At 42.6% G+C, this 23540-nt stretch overlaps 1 protein-coding gene across 3 annotated transcripts in view; it reads right to left on the bottom strand.

Annotated features, from left to right (window-relative positions):
* Window positions 1-6621: 6621 nt before the first annotated feature.
* TUBGCP3 (tubulin gamma complex component 3) overlaps window positions 6622-23540 on the bottom strand; it is a 76893-nt gene continuing 59974 nt past the window's right edge. For 2 of the 3 annotated variants that reach the window (XM_077854921.1, XM_077854920.1), the window contains 3 exons: window positions 14244-14384; window positions 10085-10201; window positions 6622-7746 (listed from right to left, as the gene is read on the bottom strand). In XM_077854921.1, the coding sequence (XP_077711047.1) occupies window positions 7588-7746; window positions 10085-10201; window positions 14244-14384 (417 nt within the window). In that variant the 3' untranslated portion in view covers window positions 6622-7587. The remainder of the gene's footprint in view (window positions 7747-10084; window positions 10202-14243; window positions 14385-23540) is intronic. The other variant, XM_077854922.1, reaches the window with a different exon arrangement.

The following is a 23540-nucleotide window of genomic DNA, read 5'->3' as shown; positions in this document are numbered from 1 at the left end:
AGGCACTGAAGTTAGAGAAATCTCCATGTTCTGCCTAGGTTCCCTCTCCCTGCATGGCAGACTGCAGACCTCCTCCAGGTAGTAAGTCAGAGCAACTGGAGAGCTCATCTCGGTTGTTTGCCAAATCTGAGGTATCACAATCCTCCACTGCCAGGTATACATGGTCTCCACTTGGACATACCCAGTTTCTTTGGTTGCGTTTGGTTTGGTTTGTGTCAGGCAGAATATGTCTGGTCTCTATTATTCCATCTTAGCCAGAAATGGAGGCCCACCCTCTCTAATAACTCTGAACGTACAAATTAATAATGGTACCTCATAAATGCTTAGTTATTTGGTGAATGAAGTCCCTAACTTTAAAACTAATGAGTACAAAGCAGGGTCTTGTCTTGACAGTGAGGAAAAACAAATAGCAAAGTGGTAGACTTAAATCCGATCACATAAATAATCATATTAAAGGCAAATAGTCTAGAAATTCCAATTAAAAAAAAAAAGACTGTTCGAGTGAATTAAAAAACAATAAACATAAGTGTCCCAACTATATGTTGTCTGCAAGATATCTACCTTAAATATACAGTCACAAATATGTTCAATATAAAAGGATGGAAAAGTTATACCATGTTAACACAAATGAAAAGAAAGCTGGAAGGACTATAATATTGATAGGGTATATTTCAAGGCAAAGATTATTACCAGAGATTGCAAAGGTCACTTTACAATGATAAAGGAGGTCCATTCATCCAGGAAATATAATGATCCTAAATACTTATGAACCTAACAACAGAGCTTCAAAATACATAAAGCAAAAACTGAAATTCAAGGAGAGAGATAAATTCAGAATTATAGTGAAAAGATTACACCCAACCTCAAAAATCAAGAAGTAGACCAAAATTAGTGAGATGCAAAAGGCTTAAACCAACCACCTTATCCTGATTTCACAGAACACAAGAACAGCAGAATAAACATTCTGCTAACGTGTACCCAGGACTTTACCACTATACACCCTATCTAAGGGCATAAAACAAATCTCAATAAATTTAAATGGAGGGGCACCTGGGTGGCTCAGTCACTTAAGTGTGTCTTCAGCTCAAGTCATGATTCCAGGGTCCTAGGATCAAGCCCCTTAGCAGGCTCCTTGTTCCGTGGAGGGCCTCTTCTCTCTCTCTCTCCCTCTGCCTGCTACTCCCCCTGCTTGTGCTCTAATAAATAAAATCTTTTAAAAAATTTAAATGGTTTAATCTCATATAAAGTATGTTCTCTCTGACCACAGTGGGATTATATTGCAAATCAGTAACAGAAAGGTATATGCAAAATCCATAAAAATTTGGAAACCACGTGACAAACTTCTAAATAACCCATAGGTCAAAGAATTTTAAAAAAGGGAAGCTGGAAAGTATTTTGAAAAGAAAAAAAAAAATGCATTAAAATTTGTAGAATGCGAGGAGCCCAGGTGGCTCAGCGGTTTAGCGCCACCTTCAGGCCAGGGCCTGATCTTGGAGACCCGGGATCCAGTCCCATGTCGGGCTTCCTGCATGGAGCCTGCTTCTCTCTCTTCCTGTGTCTCTGCCTTTCTCTGTCTCTCATGAATAAATACAGAATCTTAAAAAAAAAAAAAAAAAATTGTAGGATGCACAGGAAGATCTTAAATCAATTACCTTCTATCTCAAGGAAAAAAAAGAGTAAGTAGAAGAAAAATAATAAAGATCAGAGTAGAAATCAATAAAATAAAAAGCGTAAGACAATAGAGAAAATCAAGGACAACAAAAGCTCCATAATTGGGAAGATAAATGGAACTGATTAATCTCTAGCTAGTTATATAAGGAGACAAACCTCCCATGCAGAAGAATTTAACATAATTTATGTAGGTGCTCCCGCTCAAGGAGGTGGAACAGAACTCCTCTTCCCTAAGTGTGGGCTGCACAGTGACCTCCTCCTGAAGAGCACAGGATGAAAAACCATCTCAGCCTGGTGATCAGGGTCAGTCAGCATTCACGGTGATGAGCCGCATTCGCAGTTTGCACCCTGGATTCCGTGTGATGAGAAGGGCATGTTACTTCTGTGGTCTTTCTCCTCAAAGCTTATAACCCCACACTAATCATGAGGAAAAACATCAGACAAAACCCAGCTGGGGCATTCTATAAAATATCTGACCAGTACTCCTCAAAACTGTCCAGACCTTAGAAAAACAAGAAAAAAAGCCTGAGAAACTGTCACAGTCAGAAGGAGCCTAACGTGATATAACAACCAAATGTTATGTGGTGTCCTGAACAGAATCTGAGAACAGAAAAAGCACCATCCAACAGAAATAAACAGGAGACACATACATAATTTATAGTTTTCTAGTAACAATATTAAAAAGTAAAAAAATAAAACACACTGGCGAAATTTTAGTATTATTTTATTTAAGCTAACATATACAAAATAGCACTTCAACATGTAGCTGTATGAAAAAATATTGAGCTATCTTACATTCCTTTTTTCATACTAAATATTTGGAATTTGCAGTGTGTTTTACACTTATAGCACATCTCAATTCAGAATAGGCACATTTCAAGTGCTCAACAGCCACCTGTGATGGACAGGCCCCTCTAAACAAATAGCTATGATTTAAAGTTGACAACAATTGAAAACTACTATAGTCATAGTGATGACTCTTGGTTAATTGCAGGCTAATCCATAGATACCGCTTTTTCGGACAAGTTTCATCTTGTGGTTAAAATGACAACAACAAAAAAAAGGAGTAGCAGCTTTGTTCTGATTCTCTATGTATAGTCATTTGTCTGGATTCTTCTCCCTGCACACTGTACCTATGGGAGACTGTCGACACCATGGGCTGAAATAAAAATTTCTCCACTCAAGCACAGAGCCTGATAGATGCTTAACGTTTTTAAAAAAGAAACTGGGAGGAAAAATGTGCAAATCACTTACATGATAAAAGACTTATATCCAGATACATAAACAATTCTCAAAACTCTGTAAGAAAACAACCCAATAAAACATCAGCAAATATTTTAACAGACACAATTTCATGGCAGATAAGCACATGAAAACACACCCAATGTCATTAGACACCAGAGAGATGGCACCACACACCTGTGAGGACCTCTCGTGTGGAGAGGGCACTCTGGGAAGCGCGGACAAGCATGGGCAGCAACTAGAGACAGTGACACACTCTGACCACAGGGGCCTGTCTCTGAACACCTCAGCCATAAACCTACCATAGATGGTCTAGCCGTTCCCTCTCCTCGTCACCAGAGAAATAACGGCATTTACTCAGAGAAAGAAGCTTACACACCTGTTCATAGCAGCTCTCTTTGTAACACCAGAAACAATGTGAATGGCAATTGTAGGTGAATGTGTTTTCCTGTGCCACAGGAGGTAAAGCTCTTAATTTTTTTTTCCAAATGGTTTGCCCAAAGCCGTTTACCCCAAAGCATCTGTTGAGTAATCAGTTCACATTATCTCTGAAGCGAACCTTCACAGACTCTAAGGACCCATGACAAACACCAGCTTTTGGATACTTTGTTCTAGTCTACTGATGTTTCTGTTGTGTCCTACCACTTCATACATAGTAGCATTTTCTTTTTTGATATATGATTTGACAAATTTCTGCGTCTTTTTCTATTCTTTTTCAGAAACAAAAAAATGAGGGGAAAAAAAGGAAACTTCTTAGACATTCTGAACTGTACCTATATCCACAGTCAGAAGGAAATAAGAGAATCACGGACTAGTTAGGAATTAAGGACATAGAAAAGCACCCCACGAAAGCCTGTGATGTAACTCAAGTTAATGCAGAGAATGATTCCGTCAGAAGCACGAGAAAAAATTCCATTAGCATTCAATTCAGGAAAAAATAAACCAAACGAGGAAGAGGAAAAGCATTAAATACAGAACAGTAAATTACAAAAAAAGCAGAAAATGGCATCTATACATAGTAAAATGGTAATATCAAGAGATAATTCTTGAAAGACATAAGCTATAATTCCACTGGTAAAAGTGATCAGGAAGGAAAAAGAAAACACGAATATGTAATATTAGGAATGAAAGGGTTATAATTCAAATATAAGTATTTCAGGCATCAGTATAAAAATTAATGCCAACAAATTTGAAAGCCTAAATGAAAACATGATTTTCTAGAAAAAAAAACGAGCTCGGAATTCAGAAATCTGAGTCTCATAAGCAAAGTAGAAAAGCAAATGGTTGTTCATAACCCACCCACCAAAGAGTGTCAGTGAGCCAGTATGGTTGAAACTGAGCAGAGTCACGGGAAGTGATCTTCCAAAATGCGGCCAGAGCGCAGGCCAGAGCGCACCTTCTAGGTGCCCTCTAGGCACCCTTCTTCCTACCACGTCCAAGTCCAATAGACCTGAGCGACTCAGCCTGAGTCACCAACACAGAACTGACCAATTCTGCTTTCACATTTGAGCTGCACTCACTTATTTCCACACACCTGTAAATACCACTATTTCTGAATTCTAAATTCCTACATGCCACTCTGCACCCCTTGTCCACTTAAATGCACATAACAGGGTGGTGCATCCTCTTGCTCACCGAGGCCCAGCCAGCTATGCTCAGCTTACACAAGTCTTCCGGGACGACTGGGGTAGGAGGCTCGTCTTCACTGCTTGTGGCCATAGCGTTCATACCAGCATTCCCAGCCACAAGGAGTCATGCTCACCACAGGTCACTAAACCAACCACCAGCTCTGCTGCATACATGACCCCCAGATGCTATACGTTCTGGTAACACTCTTCATGTAGACTTTGTGCCTTGTGACTCCCCTTGAGTATGACCATGGTTATTTGATAAAAGTGCTTTCTTCCTAGTAAGTGGGGTTTTCATGATGCCTGTACCATTGTCCTATGAAGCCATAGGACAAGGAGAATCACGATGCCATGAGTTCTGCTGGTGAGATACATGTACACAAGAAGGAGAGATGGCACCCTTCCCTCTTCAGTCAAGCCCATCAACCCAACAGGACTTGTGGGAGACAAGTTCTGTCTGGGGATGAACTGAGCCTGCAGCCACAGTACCTGACCTTCCTGGGCAGTTAAAGGCACCCTCACCGGCAGGAAAGCTAAGCTGGACCCACGTGAGCTGCCCAGGGCAAAGGCTCCCCTCCACCAGGATCACAGAGCTCTCTTTATGAAGAAACTGCTAAGGGCCTGACCCAATGCAGTCATCTCTGATCTTTACAATCACCCTGGAAGGTTAGCACAATCATTCTCTGGATGAAGCAGCAGCCCTCCCAGGGCCACACCAGGATATAGGTCTCCAGAGACGACTCCCCACTGCCTGCTATGAGCTCTCTCACTTCACTCACCAAGTGGGAGCCCCGACTCATCACTGATGATGATGGCTCTGGGCCAGGCCTGCCCATTCATGCGATGCCTCCAGTGGGGTCTGGAATGAGTTCTCGCAGGGCCGTGTCAGTTGAGACAGTGTGCTCGGGCTCTGCTGCCCCCCCCCCCTCGAGGCACCCTCTCAGACAGTGCCTCCATAACTTGCAAACCATGCCTGAGTACTTGACAAGCTCCTGGGCTCTGACAGAGTCTCAGTCCCCAAATCTGGATCAGCATTTTTCAGAGTGGGTTCTACTGAGGACTAGAGGAGAAAGGCCTTTTAAAAAAAACAAAGACTCCAAGGTCAAAAATCTTCGGGACATCTCTCTGGGAAATACAGGTGGCCCCTGTTTTCAAAAGTCTGTGTCATATCACTCGGGCGTTACAAAAGACCTCCATCAGTACCCATTCCAAGAGGATTTCGCTTTATGAAGAGGCAGGAAGCACACGGAAGGCCCAGCACTGGATCTGCAGCAGTGGAGTGGCAGGGACGGTAGTTCCCACACCCTCTGGGGACATGCTAGCACCTCGGCAGCCAGTGCCCTCTGGGGACATGCTGGCACCTTGGCGCCCAGTGCCCTCCAGGGACACGCTGGCACCTCGGCGCCCAGTGCCCTCTGGGGACACGCTGGCACCTCGGCATCCCGTGCCCTCTAGGGACACACTCGCATCTCAGTGCCCAGCTGCCAGAGCCTTTATCCAGGCCTTCTCTTGATTTTGTGCCTCTGTTGGCAGCATGTGTCCTCAGGAAAGCCTAAGGAAGGTGACTTTGGGGTCTGGGAGCGTGCAAACACTCCTCTACGGGAGCCCATGGCAATGCTCCTTCACCTACTCCATTCGGGCATGCCAAAGTTTGCCTACAAGTGTCCACTTTGGGATGGTGGGGGAACCTGTACACAACACACCATCAGTTTTGGGAAACTTCCAGTAGAGATACTGCTTCAAATTTCCAATTTTACAGATTTTTAAACTAAAATTGGTACCATAAAGTTCTGGCCTTCACCACAGATTTCATCTTTGCAGAGCCAGCACCTGAACTGCTCCTCTGGTTTTAAAGGGCCTCGGACGGGAACCTCAGACAGCTAAAAAAGGGGGTTGGGGGGTACCCCTCTGGCCATGCCCTGAGGGCTGCCAGGTTTCATGCCAGTCCAAATGCCAGGTTTCATGGACGGCACAGCTCATGCACTGGCGTGACAAACTCCTGACAAACTGCCAGCCTGGCCTGCGAGCCTAGAGGGTGACCTCACTGTCTTCACAGAGTAGTCAAGGAAGAGCCAATACATCTGAAAGATAATTGCTTTTAATTCTATAAGTTTCACTTATGCAACACCATAAAGGCAGATTTATGTGACTTGATATGACATTTTTACAAAAAACAGTTTCCCCCACATCTGGTCAGTAGTATATAAATATTTACAATGAAAAAATAGGCAAGGAAAAAGGAAATCTTCATTATTCAAGTCAGTTTCTTTCCAATGCTTATCAGAATTTGAAAATAAAATAGTTCATTAACTTTGTAGTCATCCGTATTTACATATCACTTCAGCCAACAGATCAAGAAATGGAGGCTTGTGGGTCTTCTGTTCATGACCCCTATGTAGGCTCTACACTAATTTTAGAAGTTATCAGAAAGAGTAAATTAAATATAAAAATGTAAACTTTGAAAGAAGATAAACTTTGAAAGAAAGATAAACGTGTAAAGGTTCTTACACAGGTTAATATTTTACACACTACAAACCAAAATAAAATGCTCTATATATTTTCTTAGAAGGGACATTCTGTTTCAATTTAATTTGATTATATAACAAAAACTGCCTCTAAGGAGAATGTTAAAAAAATAGCAATGACATTACCATCTTAACTGATGAACATCCATTCGCTCTAATTTTCTCTAAAAGCAACTGTGATTTCTTAAAAAATGACAAATATAAATTATATCATGGAGAGCTTATGAAGCCTCAACAAAGTGTGGTATCTCTTAAATATGAGGACTTTAAAAAATAAATTTGAATAGTGCAAACCAGCCTATTTAACTTAGTGATATTACAAATATATTCAACTTTCCAATGTATAAAAACATGACTTTGATTCTATCAGACGCCATGCCATTGAAAACACTGAAGTACTTGTGGGCAGGAACAGTAGGCGTCTGTAGCATGCCAGTGGCCTTGAGGATTTAAATGTGAATGTTTATGTCTCATAATGCAAGTAGTAGCATCCGTAGATCCCTGTGAGGACACAGAAAGGTTCACGTGTGGGAGCCGCGCCGCCCTCGAGAGCCCAGAGACACTCGGAGCCTTGGCTCTCTGGCTTCGTAATGCTCATTGAAGTCCAACCTGAAGCTAAGAAACCGAAGACTTTCATCAGAGCTGGTTGTCAGCAACACCAGAAACTGCTGCACGATGCCCTAAGGACAAAAAAAGAGGAGTATCAACTTTAAAGGGGAGCTATCCACAGAACATAACAGCCCCCCGCCCCGTGCCACTGCAGCCTCATTTGGGGTGGTTTTTCCTCCCAGATCAACAATCTTGCAGGAACACCCCCACCATAGCAGGCATCCCAAGGAAGGAAAGCCACTCCGGGAACCCGAGTTTCACAGCCATGTTAGGAAGAGATACCCACATCCACAAATACAAATGCACAATCAATACATTTTATTTAAAAGAATTAACCAATAGATTTTTCCTTTTGCCCTAAGTTCTATATGAATAAGCAAAACAGCAAAGCTTCTGATGTTAAAGAAGCCTATTCTTTTCATTTTAAATTTAAAACCCAGTGTTACACACTCCCTCTTTCACCTGAGTTATGAAAGAGCACCGAATCGTGGAGCCCTCAAGGGAAAACAGAGGGTGAACATGAGAGACAAGGGATCATGACTGAAGTTTACTCAAACTTTCAAATAACAAAAACTGGCTGCTTCTCTGCAGGGCTGAGTTGCTTAGGAGCACAAACCCCATCCCTGCCAGGCTCCTGAGCCACAGCCAGCAGATGTGTGTCTGTCGGATGTAGGTGATGTGGGTCTCCACGCTTGCAGACCTGGGAAAGGCCCCCTGCAGAAGTCGCCACTGAAACACCAATCCCACCAGTCTTTTCAAACCCTAACAGCATCTCTGTCCCTCCCCAGTCCCTTCCCATGCTCCTGCAGATTCAGGAATGTCACACAAGGGAACTCACACCTGGGCAAGCACACAGTCGGAGGCCATGGACACCCCTTTGTCTTTCTGGGAGACCGAAAGCTTAGGATACAGTCCCTCTCCTGAGAATGCTACTACCAAAAGTATAGGCGGTGGCTTCTTGTCAGGAGCTGTGAGGGACACTTCTGTCCTTGGGTTGAGGATTCCAGGTGAGACTGCTCCTGAGCAGTGGGGCATGGCACTGCTAACACCCTGTTGTTTCAGGCACCAATAATTCAAAAGAGAACAGAAAAGGGCTTTTTCTGTTAAGCAAAAGAAATCCTAATAGCCATGATTTAGAAAGAAGGTTAAGATTATAATCTGAGTAAAACTGGGATTATACAGATTAAGATTACTTTTCAAAAACGTATGAAGTCTCCCAGGAAATGTGTAACCATTCCTATCTCTTTCAGAAATGAGCACAGCGACACACATTTTTAAGTTACAGATAACTGCGTTACAGATATACTACTATCTTCACCAACGGTTTGGAACTAACCATTTTATTTTTATTTTTTTTTTTTAATTTTTTATTTATTTATGATAGTCACAGAGAGAGAAATAGAGAGAGGCAGAGACATAGGCAGAGGGAGAAGCAGGCTCCATGCACAGGGGGCCCGATGTGGGATTCGATCCCGGGTCTCCAGGATCGCGCCCTGGGCCAAAGGCAGGCGCCAAACCGCTGCGCCACCCAGGGATCCCGGAACTAACCATTTTAAATAGAAATGTGAATTCAAGTGGTATAGGTATTTCATTATCCAAACACCCATCCGGTGAAGGTATTTTTGCACTGAGCATAACCTCATCTTTGCCACCATTTAGGAGACATATTTTCAACAAACGTGCCCTGGTCACTAATGTGAGAGGAAGCCCATCTGCAAAGGGACAAAGTCCTCCCCAGCTCACATTATGATGAAGACAGCTACAAAAGTATGAGGACCCTGGGAAGCAAACCAGATGCCTATGGAACACAGAGGTTGCTTCATTTTAAATCATGAACCACATGGAGACATTAGCACACAGAAACAGAATTTTTAAACATTTCAACGTCAATGCTTGTCTTTCTAATTAGTTACCAGCAACCAAATGTAAAACTTCTTCATAAAACCTTTTCACCTCTATCTCCATCACTAAAATCACACTGAGAAACAGATGGACTCAAACCAAACCACAACATAGAAATAAAAAGCTGAGCACACAGACTCTGTATATCCGCTTTTCTCACAGCCTCCTGGGTCTGTGGCCCTGAGTTAAGCACCTGCTGCCTCGTGCTCCCTGCACGGCAGTTCCCCGCACACCTATGCACTTCCCGTCTCACCTCAGGCTCCCACAGGGTTCTGGGGCTGCAGAGCTCAGCCCCTACAGGGCTCCCACTCACTGCTGACAACACCAAAACCACTCCAGGCCAGCACTCTTAGCCCAGGACCTCCACAAAGATCACAGCCAAAACTGGGCCCCACTGAGGGTGATGTGTGGACCAAAAGGACTCTGTGTCAATCACCTGACCGCAGTGCTCAATTGCAGAAAAAGAACAATATGACTGGGACACTGTTCTGTCACTCCAATGCGCACCTGGTAGAAATGTGTCAAAATCCGCAGCTGTGAGCACATTTTCGGTATAGATTCTCGAAATTCTTGAATCCTCTTATTCTCCTCCTCCTCCTCTGCTGCTGTCACTCCCCACCGGCCCTGAAGAATCAGAAGGACCAGGAAAGTAAAATCTGGGTACAAGAAGCTCCCAGGGTAGGACTGGGCTGGAAGGTGAAGGTAGGGAAATGTATGTTTTCTACACCCTTTGTGTTGCTAAACACCTTCACCATAATCTGTTGATGCCCAATTGCACTCTTGCTTACTTTTTCCAATCAGTAAGATACCTTGGAAATATTTTATATCAATACATATGAGCACCCAGAGAACTTGCTCCTTGTTTTTAGTAACTATAGGACTCCATTGCATAATTGTAACACTTGCAATAATTTGTCACAAAATAACCAGTCTTTAGTTACTGAAAGCAATGTCTTGTATCTTTCCATCATTGTGGACACAATCACAGACCTGGGAACCAGATAGTTCAAAGTCCTAGAGCCCATTAACCCTTCACTTTGGTGGGAAGGCTTCTGGCTATTTCTCCTAAGCATGGTGGATCTTTTTATTTTGGAAACAGATCCACTTCTATTTTTAAAAGATTGTTCTTAATGAATGGTGAGTCTAACTAAATGCTTTTCAGCTAGTCTATATAGGAATTAGAGTACGATTCTTGTCTTTTTATCAATGGGGTTATTCCGTTGTGATGATAAAACTTTAATTTCTTTTACTATTCTCTAGGTTACCTTCTGGGAGCTTTAGCATTTTAACTTCCATGTTCAGCCCATGTCATGGTGCTTGGCATGTGTGAGGCAGGGTTGAAATACAGCCACCCAGCACCACTTATCGATGTTCCATTCCCCACTGTTCCGTTAAGAACTAATGATCTCAATGTGTAGGGCTGTTTCTGGACGTTATTCTACTCCCCTGATTGTCCTTGCTTGAGCCAACACCATTCTTCTCACTGATGAAATTTTATTAAGTCTCGAGGATGTCTCGAGTTGAGTATATGTATACTCAACTATAAATGTATTCTTGTTCAAAACTCTCTTCACTGCATGCTACACCTTTCCACATAAATTTTAGAATTGTTTTCTACAAAAAATAAAAAAAATTATACCCACCAAAAAAACAAAAAAAACAAAACCAAAACCCCAAAACTGTTGGGGATTAGAACTGGGATTGCACTGAATCAATCAGTTCTCCAATTCACAAACACTTGACTTCTCAAAACTGTACACTCTTTGACTTATCGAGGGGCTCATTACTATCTCTTGTGATGCAGTGATAAGCAAGCTTTCTTTGTAAGGGCCAGAGGATCACATACGTTGGGGTTTGTGGGCCACCTGGTCTATGTTGTTACTCAGGTCTACCACTAGAGCACACGAGCAACCACAGACAACACAGAAATCACTGGCATGGCTGCTCCAATAAAACTCCAACTACAGAAACACAGAGGGGGCCAGGCCGGGCCTGCAGACCCTTGGTTGTCAAGCCCTGTTTTATCGTTTTCTGTACAAAGATCTTCCATGTATATTTTTTATTACATTATAATGCTCTTTTAAAGATATTTCTTAAATTTATTTCATTTGTGGTTGATTAGAAATATAATTGATTTTTGTATACTGACCTTGTTTCCTGTTACTTTGATAAATTCATTTATTAACCCCAGCTAACTTATCTAAAGATTATTTTGGATTTTCTATGTCCACAACCATGACACCGAACCCTCTCACCAAAAAAAAAAAAAAAAAAAAAAAAAAAAGACAGCCTGCTTACATGTTTGCACTTTGCATTCTTTTGTCTTGGTTTATAATGTTGATAGACCATCACTGTCACACTGAATGAAGAGCTGATGGTTCTGGGTCTCACTCCCAGGACTGCACCATTAAGCATGAGGTTTGGACTCAGATATTTCAAGCAAACCTTCTTTCAGATTTTCCTTAGAATCAAATGATCTCTATCTATTGAGATGATTGTGCAATTTTCTTCTTTAGATTGTAAATATGGTGAATTTCAATATTTTCATCAGAATGACACACAAACTTTGTACTTCTAGGACAAACAGAAACTTGTTTGTAGTGTCCTACCCTTTGATACATCATAACTTGGTGACACTGCCTTTGGGCTTCATGACACAGACCAGTACAGAGCAGGAAGCAAAAAGGCCAGACTTGTCTAAATGCTTTGTTTCATCAATTTGACCTTAGAACCAAATAACTATTTTACAAAATTAAATTCAATTTTGTTTTATAAGTTAAAAGCAAAAACAAAACCATTAATCTGTGTACTGAGCTGGGGGCATAACCTCATGGGAGTAATTATGTCAAGTGCATTACAACTTGGATCCTGATGTGTAAAACTAGCATGTGTCCTTCTCAGTAACTACTGTTGCTACCCTGCTGGGGTCAGTACCAGCATGTATGTGGAGACAGCTGTGTGCACATCTGTGTATGCTGGGGGGTTGGGGGGGCTATCAGATAGCAAGTAACAGTCTGCTGATGTTAGAAACCAGAATTTCCAATGTAGAAGATAAACAAAGAAAAGAAAGTCCCTTTAATCCTAAACTTGAATTGGAAATACCATTATGAACATGAGGGAACAGAGGAAAGGAAGCACAGAACCAGGGGGAGGTGGGTGGCCCACTAGGGACAGAAGCAGGAGGCAGGCTCCTCACAGAGCTCGCAGGGCACGGGGGCTCGGGGCGGAGTCCCTCTTGCACAGTCTCTTTAACACTGCAACAGTCTAAATGGTTGCTTTGTCAATCATTTTGCCCACTGAATTTAAATAATTTCTTACAGTTCCAGCTTTTAACTGTCCTACAGTATCCCAAAACACATCTGAATAAAACACACTGAATAATCATGACTCATTGTGTAGATCTGTTCTACTCTGGCACTGACAGTTTATAGTCTGGAGAGAGAAACATCAACTCCCATCACTGGCCGCCCTGCTATTATGAGGGTGAAACTCCCAAGGACTGATTTTTGTAGATTTTATATAGTTTAGTAATCCTCCAGAAGGGCAGATTCTCTGGGGCTGTGTGAAGCTCTGGAAATCACAGCAGTGACTAGGTTTTACTGAATGCTTCCCAAATGATAAGTAACTAACATATCCTACACATGTCTATGGGGTTTTCCTTAGGTCCACTCCCATTTTACAAAGAAGGAAATCTGTCTTAGGATAGTCAAGCCCCCCAAAGGCATAATGCTGGTGAGCATGGTTCGGATAGGGTCTTCGGCAGGCCTGGCACCTTGGCATGCCCACACAGAGGCCAGGCAGCATTTCAGGGTCACACACATACCCACTCTTGGTGAAAAATGGAGCAAGCCCTCCTTCTGTTTCCAAAAAACCCTGAGGAGACAGTATATACTCTAAGGGGGTTGAGAGCTTTCTAAGCTGAAAAGATCCTCACACAAATTTTAAGGGAACATTTAAAAACAAAACTAACCAAATTGTGTTATCTAAAAAAATCTGACACCTCCCTAGGGCGCTTGGGTGGCGCAATCAGCTAAGTGTCCGACTCTTGATTTTGGCTAAGGTCATGATCTCACGGTTTTGAGATTGAGCCCCACATTGGGCTCTGCACTGGTGGGCAGTCCGCTTGGATTCTATCTCCCTGTAACCCCAAAATAATAAATAAATAAAACCTTTTAAAAAATTGTCACCATCCCAAGAATAAGCACCTTGGGAAAGAAAAAATTACAGAGATGACACCAAATATAAGAAAGTCTATAATGAGCAACCTTGTTCAGTAAATCTTCATAACCCAAGGTCATAAAGGACATAATAATCCTTTACTAAGGTCACTGGAGGTCGCTGCAAGTGCACAGCTCTGGTTCCCACATGTCCATGTGTGTCCACCAGCTAGAGGTGACCAGGTATACAGAGCCAAAACCACTCCAAAGAGATAGCAGCGCCCATAGGCTATCAGGATTCTTGTGCACGCAGTCCTTATGCTCACAACGGGATGACAGTGAGGATGACCACTCTGCCTGGAACAGGGTCTCCTCAGGACTCTAAATGCAGGTGTGAACACAGTCTCCAGGAGCATTTCAGCAGGAAAATTATTTGTTGTATTTGTGATTGTAGTGGCAATGAACTCATTTATATTAAAACTATAAACCCACTGGTAGAAAAGCCATACCTCAATCTCATGCTGTTTCTTTTTCTCTTCAAACTGTAATCGTCTCTGTAGCTCTTCCAGGGCAGCTCTGTATATTGCATCCTGAGTGTTCTGAAGTTCAATGATTTGATCAAACACAGCTCTAAGTTGATTTAAAAGTGCCTGAGAATAGGAGACAAGGTTTTTTTCTTTTTATGATGAGAACTCCAACATGCTAATTACTAAGTTTTTCATAAAGACATTGGTAATTAGTAAGGAGAGAGTCTGTAAAACAAGTCATCGACTCACACTCCCCAAGTGCTCTTTGCCCATCTACTCTCGTTTACTGAGTGCCCTGTGGTATGTGCTGCACTAGGTCCTGCCCAGCTCGGGGCTCCACGCATGCTTCACAGCCCCTTGCACCCTCAGAGCAGGCTCACAAACCATGGTGCAGCCCCAGATCACACAGCTGGTGTCAAGCAGGGGTCTCAGGAGTGCAGTGACTCCAAGGTCAGAAAGGAATAGGAAAGCAAGTCCATCCTATTCTCTTTTTGGTGCCAAATACACCAAGGCCAGACACAGACAATATGAGAAAGGAGATTCTTAATCAAATAAAAAAAAAAAAAATTCAGCACAGTTCTTCAAAAAACAGTTCACAGCAGGAAAGGATGGTTTAACAATGGAAACACATCACTGTCACTGACTCACTGTCCACATGTGCTGCACAGTGCCATACCTGAGCATCAGTCATCGTTTAGTTTTTTCTCCCAGCATGGCATAGAAAGAGGGCAACAGAAAGAGATCTATACAAAAATCACTTATGTAAATCAAAACACATCCATTCAAAACACCAGATATATATCCGAGGAGGACTAGCAAACAAACACAAGTGCACCAACGGTAGCGATAGGGCTAAGACAAAGCCGCAAACACAAGGGGTCTTTCATGGATGACAATAGTGCACCACAACTGAAGGGGAGGGTTACAGACTTAGAATTGAACAAGAAGGCTTTGGTCCTGAGGTAGAAACTCCCAGTCATTATTTTACTTTTTCTTTAATCCCTGCCCTAGTTTCTGTTTCTTGTCCCAGACATCTACCATTGAGATTCTTTTTGATTCTCACATCATTTTTCTGAGAGTTCTCGGCTCTATCCTCTGCCAGCTTAGATTTAAAAAAAAAAAACCCATTTTAAAAGATAATTTTAAAATCACAGAAAAAAAAGTCACATGTTAAAACTTAACAGCCTCTCATGATTTATATAAACTATCTAAATACACTAGAACTACAAAGACCCTCCTTAACTTGATAAAGATCCTATGAGATCTGCAGGCAAACATCATAGTGAATGGTGAAAGAATAAAACATCTCTTTAATATCGGGGACAAGATAAAGAGTCCTACCCATGCTCCTCAGGGACCCAGCTAACACCTCAAAGCAAGGAAAAGCAGAAAGCAGACCCTCTGGAAAGAAAGAAACAAAACTGGTTTTCCTTGTAAAAATAAAATCTAAGCAGATCTAGAAACTCTTGGGATTTAAAAAAAAAAAAATGGATAAAAGATAAAAGTAATGAAACAAATAGCAGGCCTCCAGACCAGCCAAATACCATAAATGTAGTAATAACCTACAAAAGATCTGCAAGATGTTATGGGAGAAAGATGACATGACTTTATTGAGAAGCACAAGTGAGATGGAGTAGCAGGAGGGGTGCCAAGTTCACAGACATGAAGCAGCAAGGAAGCTGAGCTGGTGCGAACGAGCACCCTGGCTCATCGCTGGTGGGCAGGTGCCAGGGCCAGTGAGGATGTGTGCAAGGCCATTCCCATTTTCCTGCCCAGGGTCAAACATGTCCCTTCAAAGGGTCGGTACCACACGTGCACAAACCCCACTCACTTGTGGCTGCTGCTGCTGAGGGTCAGATGTCCTGGGACTCCCGGTGAACACTGGGTTCCCCACAAGGCTGCTTTTTCTTTTGGAGGGGTCTTACTTGATAAGGCAAAAGTAAACCAAAGATGGAGATGGGCCAATTTTTTTTGTTTTTAATAAAGATTTATTTTCTCCAATTTGTTTCTTTATTGTAATCAAATAAATACTAGTATTCCTGGAACAGTTCATTAGTTCACAAGGTGACTGAGTGCTCTCTCTGCCTTCAAGCAAAGTATGCAAAGGGCTCTGTCAGCAGTCTGCTAGACCAGAGAACCAGAAGTGTGCGTTCTGGGTGGCACCAGTGTACAGCCAAAGAAGCAACACAGGATCTTCCTCAGCAACGCACAGACGAGAATTACACATGTGCACACATCTGCACCAGCAGTGCCACAACCCCACCTTCAAAACCATGTGTCTGTTTAATAAGCTTGTGTTCTTACTAAGGGAGACACCAAAAGAGACTGAATTTCTGTCACTAACAGATGTTTCTAATCTGTTCTATATATTGGATTCCTTAAAAAATAAAACCTCTAGTGATTATTTTAAACCATTAAATTAAAAGTAAAACCATCAGCAGAGGCTATTTCAAAAACGATTACTAAGCCTTTAGCCTCACAACTCCTTCCCTGCAGTGACTTGGCAACTCACACGTACACATCCATGACCATAAGGAAACTGCCTTACAGGCAAGAATATTTTCTTCTTGGATTCTGTTCACATCAGTGGGAACCTCCTAGAGGCAAGAAGTGTGACTGTTTCGAACTGTCAGGGTGGACAGGGTTGAAAGCCAGCACTGCCAGCCACTGACGGCTCCTCATATCCCACAGGGTGCCTGCTGTCAGTGTGGAGCATACCTTGGAAGTTCACATGTTCCCTGAAAAGCACAGACCTGAACCACACTAAAGTTCTGTAAAATACACACCAGGGCTTTTAACCACTGAAAAACAGAAGTAACTAACTTAAGTCATGAGTCAGGCACCATGATAGAACAGTTCCTGTGAATTACCATTTACCTCTCGCAGACCTGCATGAGAAAGACAAGTGTCTCTGCCTCTTCCCGCAGGACAGCACTGTGCCCGCAGAGCCCCAGGCAACAGCATCCCCTGTGTTACTACACCAACTCATCTGAACAGCACAGGAAAAGGCCTGTTGGCCAACAGACACACAGCCTACAGAGACGGTCACTACGGGCTCTGCCGACACAGAGTGGCTCACTAAGTGCAGCCAGGGCCAAAAGGCTGCAGGTGGCTATTTCTTAAATTATTCATTATAACCAAAGGGTTTTAAATTACTTTTGTGCCATTGTTTCCATATATTTGTAAAAGCTTTCTGTATAGAAGCATCTTTGGGCAATTTTTTACACAAATGAGTGGCAGTTTTAGTAATAAAATTTGGCATCCTGAGTACCTGTTTCCCAGCCATGCCTGGAAAACCCAGATCTGCTAATGGAACAGTCTCTGTGAAGTAGTGCATTCCCTTGAGGGGGCTGCTGGTAGACTCTGATGCAGCCCTCCACGAGCCAGAAATTTCTTTGAAGTCACACACTGAATGTCAAAAACGGCACATGAAATTTTGACTCTTATGTCACAGTATCTTTGTTTCTTTTTTTTTTTTTTTTAATTTTTATTTATTTATGATAGAGAGAGAGAGAGAGAGAGGCGCAGAGACACAGGCAGAGGGAGAAGCAGGCTCCATGCACCAGGAGCCCGACGTGGGATTCGATCCCGGGTCTCCAGGATCGCGCCCTGGGCCAAAGGCAGGCGCCAAACCGCTGCGCCACCCAGGGATCCCAGTATCTTTGTTTCAATTGAAAACATGTTCCTTGCTTCCCCAGACATCAAAATAAAATCAGAACCCCACAAGGCTTGGCCACGTGGAACAGCAACGTTCAGAACAGGGTCTACAGGGAGCAACATGAGCAACAAAGCTGGGGCCATGTGACACTTAAACCTTTTCTAGACAGGAGGAGGAGGGGCAAGATGGCCGAAGAGTAGGGTCTCCAAATCACCTGTCCCCACCAAATTACCTAGATAACCTTCAAATTAGCCTGAAAATCTACCAATTCGGCCTGAGATTTAAAGAGAGAACAGCTAGAATGCTACAGTGAGAAGAGTTCGCGCTTCTATCAAGGTAGGAAGTCGGGGGTGGGGGGTGTGTGGGTGGGGGGGTGGGGAATAAATAAACAAAAGGCATCCAAGGGGGAGGGGCCCCGCGAGTACCCCCAGGACAGGAGAGTTCCGTCCCAGAGAAGCAGGAGCTACACCAATCTTCCCAGGTGGAAAGGCCTCGCAGGGAGGTGGAGCAGGACCCCAGGAGGGCGGGGATGCCCTCAGGCTCCCTGGGACAGTAACAGAGCAACTGCGCCCCAGGGAGAGTGCACCGAGCTCCCTGAAGGGCTGCAGCTAGAGGACGGCTGGACCCGGAGCAGCTCGGAGGGGCTCGGGCAGCGGCTCCGCGGAGGGGGCTGCGGGGCGGGAGCGCAAATCCAATAGTGCAGGCCCAGGAGCACAGGGCGCCGGGACACAGCCCAGGATCCCGCCTCCCCCAGGACAGGCAGAGGCCGGGAGGGCCCAGGACAGCAAGGACGCTCCTGCCCCGAGCTGGGCAGATCAGCGGCCCTGCCCTGGAGCCTCCAGGCCCTGCAGGCGGAGAGCTCCGGAGTTCCTACGGGGGCTGAATCCAGGGCTCCAGAGCTGGCCACCGCCACCGTGGTTGTTCCTCCTGGGGCCTCACGGGGTAAACAACCCCCACTGAGCCCTGCACCAGGAGAGGGCAGAGCAGCTCCCCTAAGTGCTAACACCTGAAAATCAGCACAACAGGCTCCTCCCCCAGAAGACCAAATAGATGGACAAGTTCCAGGGGGAAGTCAAGGGACCTAAAGTATACTGAATCAGAAGATACTCCTGTGTTTTCTTTCTTTTTTTTTTTTTTTTTTTGCTTTTTGATTTGTTTGCTTCCCCCACCCCTTTTTTTCCTTTCTTTCTTTTTCTTTCTCTTTTTCTTCTTTTTTTCTTTTCTTTTTCTCTTTTCTTTTCTTCTTTCTCTCCTCTTTTTCTCCTTTTCCCAATACAACTTGTTTTTGGCCACTCTGCACTGAGCAAAATGACTAGAAGGAAAACCTCACCTCAAAAGAAAGATTCAGAAACAGTCCTCTCTCCCACAGAGTTAAAAAATCTGGATTACAATTCAACGTCAGAAAGCCAATTCAGAAGCACTATTATACAGGTACTGGTGGCTCTAGAAAAAAGCATAAAGGACTCAAGAGACTTCATGACTGCAGAATTTAGATCCAATCAGGGAGAAATTAAAAATCAACTGAATGAGATGCAATCCAAACTAGAAGTCCTAACGACAAGGGTTAACGAGGTGGAAGAACGAGTGAGTGACATAGAAGACAAGTTGATGGCAAAGATGGAAACTGAGGGAAAAAGAGAAACAATTAAAAGACCATGAAGATAGATTAAGGGAAATAAACAACAGCCTGAGGAAGAAAAACCTACGTTTAATTGGGGTTCCCGAGGGTGCCAAAAGGGACAGAGGGCCAGAATAAGTATTTGAACAAATCCTAGCTGAAAACTTTCCTAATCTGGGAAGGGAAACAGGCATTCAGATCCAGGAAATAGAGAGATTCCTCCCCTAAAATCAATAAAAACCGTTCAACACCTCGACATTTAATAGTGAAGCTTGCAAATTCCAAAGATAAAGAGAAGATCCTTAAAGCAACAAGAGACAAGAAATCCCTGACTTTTATGGGGAGGAGTATTAGTGTAACAGCAGACCTCTCCACAGAGACCTGGCATGACAGAAAGGGCTGGCAGGATATATTCAGGGTCCTAAATGAGAAGAACATGCAACCAAGAATACCCTATCCAGCAAGGCTCTCATTCAGAATGGAAGGAGACATAAAGAGCTTCCAAGACAGGCAGAAACTGAAAGAATATGTGACCTCCAAACCAGCTCTGCAAGAAATTTTAAGGGGGACTCTTAAAATTTCCCTTTAAGAAGAACTTCAGTGGAACAATCCACAAAAACAAGGACTGAATAGATATCATGATGACACTAAACTCATATCTTTCAATAGTAACTCTGAACGTAAACGGGCTTAATGACCCCATCAAAAGGCGCCGGGTTTCAGACTGGATAAAAAAGCAGGACCCATCTATTTGCTGTCTACAAGAGACTCATTTTAGACAGAAGGACACCTACAGCCTGAAAATAAAAGGTTGGAGAACCATTTACCATTCAAACGGTCCTCAAAAGAAAGTGGGGGTAGACATCCTTATATCAGATAAACTAAAATTTACCCCGAAGACTGTAGTGAGAGATGAAGAGGGACACTATATCATACTTAAAGGATCTATCCAACAAGAGGACTTAACAATCCTCAATATATATGCCCCGAATGTGGGAGCTGCCAAATATTTAAATCAATTAATAACCAAACTGAAGAAATACTTAGATAATAATACACTTATACTTGGTGACTTCAATATAGCTCTTTCTACCCTCGATAGGTCTTCTAAGCACAACATCTCCAAAGAAACGAGAGCTTTAAATGATACACTGGACCAGATGGATTTCACAGATATCGACAGAACTTTATATCCAAACTCAACTGAATACACATTCTTCTCAAGTGCACATGGAACTTTCTCCAGAATAGACCACATACTGGGTCACAAATTGGGCCTGAACCGATACCAAAAGATTGGGATCGTCCCCTGCATATTCTCAGACCATAATGCCTTGAAATTAGAACTAAATCACAACAAGAAGTTTGGAAGGACTTCAAACACGTGGAGGTTAAGGACCATCCTGCTAAAAGATGAAAGGGTCAACCAGGAAATTAAGGAAGAATTAAAAAGATTCATGGAAACTAATGAGAAGATACAACCGTTCAAAATCTTTGGGATGCAGCAAAAGCGGTCCTAAGGGGGAAATACATCGCAATACAAGCATCCATTCAAAAACTGGAAAGAACTCAAATACAAAAGCTAACCTTACACATAAAGGAGCTAGAGAAAAAACAGCAAATAGATCCTACACCCAGGAGAAGAAGAGAGTTAATAAAGATTCGAGCAGAACTCAACGAAATCGAGACAGAAGAACTGTGGAACAGATCAACAGAACCAGGAGTTGGTTCTTTGAAAGAATTAATAAGATAGATAAACCATTAGCCAGCCTTATTAGAAAGAAGAGAGAGAAGACTCAAATTAATAAAATCATGAATGAGAAAGGAGAGATCACTACCAACACCAAGGAAATAAAAACGATTTTAAAAACATATTATGAACAGCTATACGCCAATAAATTAGGCAATCTAGAAGAAATGTACGCATTCCTGGAAAGCCACAAACTACCAAAACTGGAACAGGAAGAAATAGAAATAGAAGCCAATAACCAGGGAGGAACTTGAAGCAGTCATCAACAACCTGCCAAGATACAAAAGTCCAGGGCCAAATGGCTTCCCAGGGGAATTCTATCAAACATTTAAAGAAGAAACCATACCTATTCTACTAAAGCTGTTTGGAAAGATAGAAAGAGATGGAGTACTTCCAAATTCGTTCTATGAGGCCAGCATCACCTTAATTCCAAAACCAGACAAAGACCCCACCAAAAAGAATTACAGACCAATATCCCTGATGAACATGGATGCAAAATTCTCAACAAGATACTAGCCAATAGGATCCAACAATACATTAAGAAAATTATTCACCATGACCAAGTAGGATTTATCCCCGGGACACAAGGCTGGTTCAACACCCATAAAACAATCAATGTGATTCATCATATCAGCAAGAGAAAAACCAAGAACCATATGATCCTCTCATTAGATGCAGAGAAAGCATTTGACAAAATCCAGCATCCATTCCTGATCAAAACTCTTCAGAGTGTAGGGATAGAGGGAACATTCCTCGACATCTTAAAAGCCATCTACGAAAAGCCCACAGCCAATATCATTCTCAATGGGGAAGCACTGGGAGCCTTTCCCCTAAGATCAGGAACAAAACAGGGATGCCCACTCTCACCACTGCTATTCAATATAGTACTGGAAGTCCTAGCCTCAGCAATCAGACAACAAAAAGACATTAAAGGCATTCAAATTGACAAAGAAGAAGTCAAACTCTCCCTCTTAGCCGATGACATGATACTCTACATAGAAAACCCAAAAGCCTCCACCCCAAGATTGCTAGAACTCATACAGCAATTCGGTAGCGTGGCAGGATACAAAATCAATGCCCAGAAATCAGTGGCATTTCTATACACTAACAATGAGACTGAAGAAAGAGAAATTAAGGAGTCAATCCCATTTACAATTGCACCCAAAACCATAAGATACCTAGGAATAAACCTAACCAAAGAGGTAAAGGATCTATACCCTATAAACTACAGAACACTTCTGAAAGAAATTGAGGAAGACACAAAGAGATGGAAAAATATTCCATGCTCATGGATTGGCAGAATTAATATTGTGAAAATATCAATGTTACCCAGGCATTTTACACGTTTAATGCAATCCCTTATCAAAATACCATGGACTTTCTTCAGAGAGTTGGAACAAATTATTTTAAGATTTGTGTGGAATCAGAAAAGACCCCGAATAGCCAGGGGAATTTTAAAAAAGAAAACCGTATCTGGGGGCCTCACAATGCCAGATTTCAGGTTGTACTACAAAGCTGTGGTCATCAAGACAGTGTGGTACTGTCACAAAAACAGACACATAGATCAATGGAACAGAACAGAGAACCCAGAAGTGGACCCTGAACTTTATGGTCAACTAATATTCGATATAGGAGGAAAGACTATCCATTGGAAGAAAGAGAGTCTCTTCAATAAATGGTGCTGGGAAAATTGGACATCCACATGCAGAAGAATGAAACTAGACCACTCTCTTTCACCATACACAAAGATAAACTCAAAATGGATGAAAGATCTAAATGTGGGACAAGATTCCATCAAAATCCTAGAGGAGAACACAGGCAACACCCTTTTTCAACTCAGCCACAGTAACTTCTTGCAAGATACATCCACGAAGGCAAAAGAAACAAAAGCAAAAATGAACTCTTGGGACTTCATCAAGATAAGAAGCTTTTGCACAGCAAAGGATACAGTCAACAAAACTCAAAGACAACCTACAGAATGAGAGAAGATATTTGCAAATGACATATCAGATAAAGGGCTATTTCCAAGATCTATAAAGAACTTATTCACCTCAACAGCAAAGAAGCAAACAATCCAACCATGAAATGGGCAAAAGACATGAAGAGAACTCACAGAGGAAGACATAGACATGGCCAACATGCACATGAGAAAATGCTCTGCATCACTTGCCATCAGGGAAATACAAATCAAAACCACAATGAGATAGCACCTCACGCCAGTGAGAATGGGGAAAATTAACAAGGCAGGAAACC

The sequence above is a fragment of the Canis aureus genome, chromosome 17 (assembly GCF_053574225.1).
Source record: "Canis aureus isolate CA01 chromosome 17, VMU_Caureus_v.1.0, whole genome shotgun sequence".
Classification (NCBI taxonomy): Eukaryota; Metazoa; Chordata; class Mammalia; order Carnivora; family Canidae; genus Canis; species Canis aureus.
Note: the sequence above shows the minus strand (reverse complement) of the source record. Positions and strands in the feature narration are given on the sequence as shown.